Source organism: Pinus tabuliformis, chromosome 5_2 (assembly GCF_031772625.1).
Source record: "Pinus tabuliformis cultivar Carrire ecotype Pingquan chromosome 5_2, CPIR1, whole genome shotgun sequence".
Classification (NCBI taxonomy): Eukaryota; Viridiplantae; Streptophyta; class Pinopsida; order Pinales; family Pinaceae; genus Pinus; species Pinus tabuliformis.
Window position 1 is genome coordinate 249,794,055 of NC_142306.1, and position 9,361 is coordinate 249,803,415.

Consider the following 9,361-nt stretch of genomic DNA (forward strand, 5'->3'; position numbering starts at 1 on the left):
GCATCCCAACCGTGAAAGCACCAAAACAAGAGAAGTAACAATTTTACCAATAAATTTAGCTTACACTTTTGTCTAAATTTGGAAACCATTATGTTAAACAAGAAAACGGTTGGGCAATGAAGGATAAAGGAAGAAAACAAGAAGGAAGAGGATATTCTTTCCAGAGTGGTTAAGGAACTTGCTTTAGAAGTTGTCTTAATTTTCTGCTTCATTCATGTTTTTTCTTTCTTTAAAGGACTCATCCCGTCTAATCAACATTTATAATTTTCTTTGTTTATGGGAGACTTCAAACTTTGTACTAAGAAAGTCATTTGACTCTCAAGATTTATTCTCATAAGAATCTTTGAAATTATTCAAAGCTTTTAATACAGCAATACAGACGTGTGAATTTGTTCACATGTTGGCCTTACATTTCATATCTGATGTTATTATTATACTAATGCTTGTCATTTCTCAATTCCGTTTTCATGTTTAAAATATTTATGACTAGAGTACGTTGAAATTGAGGATATTATGATTCATGAATATATGTTATTAGTATAGAAGTTTTCTTGGAACATTTTTCTGTAATTTTGAAGAATTAGTTCCATTTTATGTTTCAGTAAAATCACATTTTTGCAAAGCATATTTTTTGTCTAAGAGCAATTTTTTCTTTGGAAATTGTGTTTCCCTTCATATCTTTAGTTTATTTCTTTATCATCTTTGAAGCTGATTAAACAGAATTACAGTGCCCTCTGGGAAAGAGAATGCATGGCTATGTTAATGTTTTTAAGCTTAAATTTTCCAAATTAATCAATCAATCATTTCAAACACCTGAACTTCAATTTAATTAGAGAAGTTTACAATATCTATAATAAACACCTCTAAGGGTTACCCCCTGTGACTACTGAAACCTTTCAACTAGTCTAAAGCAGGGAGGATATTTTCCTCCATAACGTGCCTTGGCCCTGATCTTTTCTCAAGAACAATCTAAGGAACAACAAGTCCCCTTACAGTGTACAGATGACACCTTTTCCAGCTTGGCAAATCCCATGACCCGCTGCTTCTCCAGCTTGGTGAATCTCACAGTCACAACCTATTGCTTATCCAGGTTGGCAAATCTCATGACTCACTGCATCTCCAGCTTGGTGAATCTCACAACCTGCTACTTCTCCAGCTTGGCATATCTCATGACCTACAGCTACTGAATGGTCTCCCGTGCTTTTCCAACTCCAACAGCATCACACGTTTTCCTTGTAGCAGCTGTGCTAGTATGGTAAACTATATCCTAACCAACCTAAAGTCCCCCCCAGATAAAAAAACTTTTTAACCCCCCAACACCATTATGACGTTCTTGGAAAACCTTAAAACGCTAACTCTTCCCCCTCTTGGCATATATATTTGCTCACGATGACATCAAGAAAGTGGTAGAAATTATGAACACTAGTTGCATCACCAACAAGGAAAAGTTCCACGAGCATGATATTCACTATCTCAACTTCCACATTCTGATTTATTTAATCATGTTGTTTGTTTTGGTGTCCATCATGGTTCTCCCATATCATCCACCCAATTACCATCATGATTGCACACATGCTCACCAAGCTTTATGCTACAATCATTCATTTGTGAATATCATATGAGCTTGAGTGGAGACACCTCAAAGATAAGGATAGGATCATCTTCATGCTTTGTGCCATTATTGAGGCCCACCATCACTCTTCAAAAGTCTTCAATGGTTTCGTGGACTTTCAAAAGGTATTTGACATTGCCCCCAAAAAAGCCTTGTCCCATAGGTAGGGTGGCGTTGGCATCTAGGAGACTGTTTTGGTTCCATCTGGAGATTGTGCAAGTTGGTCCTTGGCCATCTTTGCACCACCCATGGCCTCTTAGAATTCATCACGAATACTACAAGGGACAAACAAAGGTGCCCTCTCCCATGAACTCCCTTTGGGATCTACACTAATGACCTAGAATCCTTTCTCAAGTAACACATAAAAGACATGGACAGTTATGTTCTACACCATGTCTTTGATATACCTGCTTCCAATGTCACATGGTTCGGGTTCAGCAATGATTAGGTTCGGTTTGAGTTCAAATCTTTTATGAGGTTCAGATGATGTTCGCCATTAGGTTTATATATATATAGGATAAAATAGTAAGAAATCAACATCAATAAACATCAAAAATGTTATCACGGACATGGAAACTGCAAGGATAAAATTACAAGCTTGAGTTGTGACATGAGGTTCTAAATTTTGATCTATGGACTTGGTCAATGGCTATGAGGTTCGTCGAACCTCAAAAAAATTTTAAGGTTCGCCAAAATTCGAACCTGAAGGTTAAAGTTCGACGAACCTTGTGACATAGCCTGCTTCTAGTTACGCATGATGAAATCCTCTTGACCTCCTCCCCTATGGAGCTACAAACACAAACCGCTGCCCTATTCTACATTTGTAATCTTCAATAATGGACAATTAACTTGTTTAAGACTAAGGTTATAAATTTAATGCATCAAAGTGTGCTCTCTAACTATCACTTCCATTTCCAAGAGGAAGAGATCAAGATAACCACACCTTATGCATACTTAAAGTTCAATTTCTAAGGCCTCAGTTCAATTTGGGACATGCTTTGCAGCATCAGTTAAACAAAAAAAATGGCTTTGTTGCCCTCATCCTTATGGTTTAAAGGTTTGGGAACTTGGTTTGCTTCAGATCAACTAGCTAAGAAGAAAATAGTGGATCATTTGTTGCAAACAAGCAATTCCACAACCCATCGTCCAATTGGAGTTCGATGCCCCATCATTTATGCCTCAAGACCATCTTGGACTTTAACACTTTTTTTCACATATTTGAACTTAGGAGGATTTTCTCAAGAGAGAGAGAGAGATACTTGGACGTAACTATTTTCTTCACAAATTTGAACTTGGGAGGCTTTGCCTTCGAAAGGGATAGATACCCTTACTTAACTCTTTGTTCTTCTGCGGATATTGCCTCTGCAAACCCTATTAGAAGGATATGTTTTTAGTTTTCAAAGGATTTCTAGTTACTCTGGAGGGTGGCCATCTTCCCTTATCATCATTCCCCCTCTTTAGATTTCTAGGCCACCTCCTACCCTTTAAACATCACCTAAAACAATGAATTGCAGAGGGCATCTTTAATAAGTACATCCAAATCACTTGGATTGCACTCCTTAGGGGTCTTAGCCCCAAGAAGGTAGATCTTCATGTAGTTGATAGAAAGCCTTATTATCAAACCTACATATACACAAAAACACTAGATGAACAACCTTAGGATGCCCCCTTTGGATAGCTCCAAGTAAGCTCTAATGGACTTTAAGTAGTGTCTGATCACCACAACCCATGCAATAATAGGACTTGTCAATTATACCACTTACAAGAGACCCAGTCGAAGGAGCATCTTCTCTTCAAATGTGCTATCAATTATGAAATCATATGGAAAATAAATATGCCTAGCTCAAGTATCTCCTTTCTAAAATCTTTCATTATCCAAAGTATATATGCCTAGCTCTTTTAATAAGGGATATTTTCAAACATTGGCCACAATCCCTACATGAACCTCCCTAACCAAACCCCATCAAGAGGATCACATCTTTCTTCCCTATTGTCTTAACCATTTAGGGCAACAAATGGAAAGTAGAGGCCCATATTGCTTTATATATGAAATCAAGTAAAACCTTTCACTCCTCTTGACCCACCCTCCCACCCCCACAAATTGATTGACCTCAACGAGACTTCTAAGGAACCCCCATTGCAAGTCCCCACCAAACTGGCAAACAAATCAGCATTGGGAGGTCCCAAAGCCCCCCCAACCTTGGATGTTAGGAGTAATGGTTGATTTATTATCCAAAGAAGGGAGAATTAGACATATTTTTCACAAATTTCTAACCCCTCTACCCATCGCCTTGCTTATGCACAACTTACCAATCACGATCAATTGACTAAAAAACTTCTCATTAAGCAAATTGACTGAAAATTTTGCCCTTGAAAACAAACTAAAGGAAACATATATTCAAACTAACCTGAAAGGAAAGTATATCCACAATTAAACTTTGCTTTACATGATTCTTCCAAAATTACATCACAAAAGCCTTGAGACAACAATTTTTCCTTCATTTAGGCTATATAAAAATGATACCTTTTATGTGACGGGAATCCCTGAACAAAAGAAAGAAAGAAATTCAAATGGATGTTTTTTATGTGACCAGAATCACTACACACGGAAAGAAATAAACCTAGACAGAATCAGTGTTTTAAAAGCCAGCCGACTCGGCCGAGTTGGTCCGAGCCGGTAAAAAAATTTGCGACTCAGCCGTCGAACCAGTTCGGTCGACCGAGTTAAGACTGACCCGGCCGAGTCATGGCATTACTCGGCCGGATCAGTGTTAACTCGGTCGACTCAGCCGAGTCCATATCAACTCGGCCGAGTCACTTCATGCGACCAGTAAACTCCAAAAACGCAATTTTTTTTTTATGTTTTTTCTGAGTGTGGGGGACTCCAAATGGTTTTATTAATTGGTTTTTGGTCTTTGGGGTCCATTCCCCTCTCCCCATTGTTTTAAGAAACGGCCGTTTCGAAACCGAAACGGCCGGGTTGATCCGAGCCAATACCTTTTTCTATGACCCGGCCTTTGGAACGGTTCGACTGGCCGAGTCATGGCTGACTCGGCCAACTCGGCCGTTTCCGTTATGACTCGGCCGAGTCACAAAAAAACGCCCAGCATCATGTCAAACTGCGATTTAATAAAATTTTAATGGATTTTTAAATTGTTTTTTGGTTGGTTTGGACTCCAAGCAGTTATAAATTTTCATGGTAATGTTAAATTCTTAAAGTAAAAGTGACATTCTCCTTAATCTTCATTTTCATCCTTTTACTTAAATTTTTAACATTACCATGAAATGACTCAGGATGTTTGAGAGTGGTTTCGGCCTCATTGGATTTCATATGGAGAAAGTAGAATTTTAAATTTCATTCAAAATCCAGCAGACTTATTAGTTTTTCAGGGTTTCAGGATTGGAGGATTGCAATGTTTCCATTGAATTTTGTCATGTATTAGGGTATGGATTCTGGAACTCGTATTTAATCAAGAGCACCAATCCCTCTATGTACCTTGATGTTAGTGACATTGGTTGTCGAACTCCTCTGGGATTCGCTCCCAAACCAAGAGCTTCTCAAAATGTCACTCCCGCTCCCGTTTTCGCTCTCGCTCCCCACTTTCGCTCCTGCTCCCAAGTAACACTGAGCCAGATGATGTTGGCAACTCTAGTAGTAGCCAGTAGTACTGGTCACAGAGTTTTGTTGTAGAGGCCATTTATAGCCTCCTTGGTTATGTGTTTTTGTTTTGATCTCTATATCATCATCGTGTATGTATTGGACAATGTACTGGGTGACATTTTGATATAATGGATATATTCATGAGCCTACTTTGATCATATGTTGTCTTCTATCTATATTCTAATGTTGTGTGTTTGGAAACATGAATGAAAGTCTTTAAAATTATGTGTTTTTATAAAAAATAAATATTTAATGTATTTTTTACAAGGACCGAGTCATTGAAATCGAGTCGGCCGAGTCGATACCGAGTCGGAGTCGGAGTCGGAGTCAACCCTCGGCCGAGTCGGAGTCGGAGTCGGAGTTTTAAAACATTGCCTCTCCCAGTATTGATATGCTATTCAAATTTCATGGTAATGTTATATTCTTAAAGTAAAAGTGACATTCTCCTTAATCTTCATTTTCATCCTTTCACTTTTACTTAAATTTTTAACATTACCATGAAATGACTCAGGACGTTTGAGAGTGGTTCCGGCCTCATTGGATTTCATATGGAGAAAGTAGAATTTTAGATTTCATTCAAAATCCAGCGAACTTATCAGTTTTTCAGGATTTCAGGATTGGGGGATTGCAATGTTTCCATTGAATTTTGTCATGTATTAGGGTATGGAACTCGTATTTAATCAAGAGCACCAATCCCTCTATGTACCTTGATGTTAGTGACATTGGTTGTCAAACTCCTCCGGGATTCGCTCCCAAACCGAGAGCTTCTGAAAATGTCGCTCCCGCTCCCGTTTTCGCTCTCGCTCCCCACTTTCGCTCCCACTCCCAAGTAACACTGAGCTAGATGATGTTGGCAACTCTAGCAGTAGCCAGTAGTACTGGTCAAAGACTTTTGTTGTAGAGGCCATTTATAGCCTCCTTGGTTATGTGTTTTTGTTTTGATCTCTACATCATCATCGTGTATGTATTGGACAATGCACTAGGTGCCATTTTGATATAATTGATATATTCATGAGCCTACTTTGATCATATGTTGTCTTCTATCTATATTCTAACACTGTGTGTTTGGAAGCATGAATGAAAATCTTTAAAATTATGTGTTTTTATAAAAAATAAATATTTAATGTATTTTTTACAATGACCGAGTCATTGAAATAGAGCCGGCCGAGTCGATCGGAGTCGAAGTCGGAGTCGGAGTCAGATCTCTATATCATCATCGTGTATGTATTGGACAATGCACTAGGTGCCATTTTGATATAATGGATATATTCATGAGCCTACTTTGATCATATGTTGTCTTCTATCTATATTCTAACGCTGTGTGTTTGGAAACATGAATGAAAATCTTTAAAATTATGTGTTTTTATGAAAAATAAATATTTAATGTATTTTTTACAATGACCGAGTCATTGAAATAGAGTCGATCGGAGTCAGAGTCGGAGTCGGAGACGGAGTTTTAAAACATTGGACAGAATATTATAATCGTGCTTTACTCACATCTAGCCTTTTACACGTTGTAGTTGAACAAATATATAGACTTGATGCCTATGCATTTAATGATCATGCAAAGTCTAGGGTCCTCAACTCCTGAAGTGTGTCATTATGAAGGCCAACAAATTGAATGGGGAGTCAGTTTCGTACTCCTCATTTCTAAAACCAAAATAAAATATCACTTAAAACAACCTTACAAAAAACATCCAAGCCCACACCGTTTTCACGAACCTCGTATGAACGTTCTAATCTGATTTAGCAAAAAGATAGATTTGAGTATGAGAAAAAGATGGCAGCTAGTACAAACCGCAACGGCCCTTCCTAGCTTGACAAGGAAAAGAGTTAATTCTGGTTAATAGAAACTACAACGGCTGAAGAGTTTGCATGTGTCAGGGAAACACGACTATTTGTTGGACTCTGATGCACAAATTATCTGACTGCACGTCATTTGAACAACTGCCGATTAGCCTCCTCAAGCCAGATGGCACTTGTTTCAATATTCACTATTTGATATAGAAACACTGCAACTTCTGAACATAATTGCATAGAAAAGGCTAATCTAGGATTTCTTTCTAGATTTATAGACCTGCATATTTTGACAGAGAGAATTGGCAGTATCAAAACCCATTTTATCCTGAAGAAGAAAGACTTTGCAATTCCGGGCATGGAGGAAAAAGAAGTGATAGCACAGGAATGATATGAAAAAACAATGCATTGGTAATAATAAAAACCCAAACATCAGGGAATGTAAAGTAGGTTACCGATCCTTCTTGGGAAGAAGCAGCAACGACGATTCTGTTCTTCGCCCGAGAATCAGAGGATCCAGCAACTGGTTTGCAACGGCGCATGCCAACTCCTCTTCCAAGCCCTGCTTGACAATAAACCCTGACACCCTTAAACCCTAAAACCCTCGTCCACTGCAAACAACAGACCTGCGCTGCCTTTGAAGGGCTCCTTCCCAAATACAAAGGCGAAGCCAGAGACATTGAGGCATTCTGCGCACCAACATCGCCTCTTGAAGTGCAAGACAAGGCCATCTGTTCCATATGAGGCACAGATAGTATTGACACGGTCTCAAACCGTCTTTTTTACCGGGTGCCTTCAAAGTAAACCCAAATACGGGACGAATTACAAAAAACTGAAATAGTGGGGCTGAATTTGAATCGACGGGAATTGAAACTACGACCAATAAATTACTAGGAAAATAGGATATGCACGAGAAAAATAGGTGATTTACAGAAGTAGGTGAAGTCGGGGTAGCATAAAATTTGTCAGAGCGATTTCCTGCTCTTCCTACCAGATATTTGTAACATTTCAATTTATATGCCTAACCTCTCCTCTCTCTACTCTCTGGCACATTCTTTGCTTGCCGTTCGCTAGTTAATATTCTATTGCGGACTTTTGTGAAAAAAAAAAATATATTCTATTGCGGACTGGCCCAGTTTCAATATTAATACTGGGCCCTTTCAGCCCAACCCGATTTAATTTGAAATAAGCTATTCCATGTTAAATGGGTGTCACAATCTAAATTATGTTTATTCCATCTACTTAAAAAATCTTGAGAATGATATACGCAGGGTTTGGGATTTGATATCTAAATTATTTTCAGTCCATCTACTTAAAAAAACTGGAGAATGATATATGTAGGGTTTGGGATTTGATATAGTGATCTGAGGATGTTTCATGCTGCTTGCAAAAACTTTAAAAAATTAAATTGATAATATTTTAATGTAATATTTTATTTATCTAAAAGTTTATTATTAAAATAAGTTGAATATGTTTTATTTTTTATTATATAATAGGTTAAGTTTATATTATATTTTTTATCAAATTTAAATGTTAAATAAATATATTTTTATGATAAGTAACTATATATTGTAAAACAAGGAGCCACTGTTGTGGTGCTAGTCCTTGTCGGTTAATAGAAGGGTTTGGTGAGTTATTATGATGAGATTTAATAGGTGTTTAATTTGCATTATCATCAGAGCTGGTTTGCATTACTAGTGTGTTGTAGGCATGTTTATTTGTATTAAGATTTAGTGAATTGGATAGCGAATTGTTGTATGGACTTTTTGACTTTATGCAAAGAGTGAAATATAATGAACTTTGCGTTTGTTAAGTAAGAATTGTGATAAATATAAGAATAGTTTTAGACGTAATTTTCCAATGTGTCATGATTTAGAAAGTGTTTAGATTAATAATTAAAATGTAATGAAATTTAAGAGTGAATCATGGAAACCTTGAGGGGGAAAAACTATAAAAGGTAATAATAATGCATTATAATGTATGAAGAATTAGAGAGTGTTAAAGTAAGTAATGTATTTTAATAAGCGTGGGGTATAAAATATATTTAAATGCATAATAATGAATTCATGGTGCATAAAAGATAGAATTTTGTTATTTTTTTACATTTGAATATTATGGAAATATTCATAAAATGATAATGAGCAAATAAACATTATTATGAATATAAATTTGTTAATTAAATCCGTGGTGGAGAGTGTTCAATATTTAGATAAATGATTGTCGAAAGTCAAAGAAGAACTTAAGCATTTAAAAATTATGGAGTCTTGAACCCATAATTGAAAGATTAGATA

The 9,361-nt window shown here is 37.0% G+C and overlaps 1 protein-coding gene across 1 annotated transcript in view; it reads right to left on the reverse strand.

Annotated features, from left to right (window-relative positions):
- Positions 1 to 8,177, reverse strand: part of LOC149158475 (protein FATTY ACID EXPORT 3, chloroplastic-like) — a 48,345-nt gene extending 40,168 nt beyond the window's left edge. Inside the window, exon 1 of the mRNA XM_089434000.1 lies at positions 7,526 to 8,177. Coding sequence (XP_089290126.1) covers positions 7,526 to 7,810 — 285 coding nt within the window. The 5' untranslated portion in view covers positions 7,811 to 8,177. The remainder of the gene's footprint in view (positions 1 to 7,525) is intronic.
- Positions 8,178 to 9,361: the final 1,184 nt, after the last annotated feature.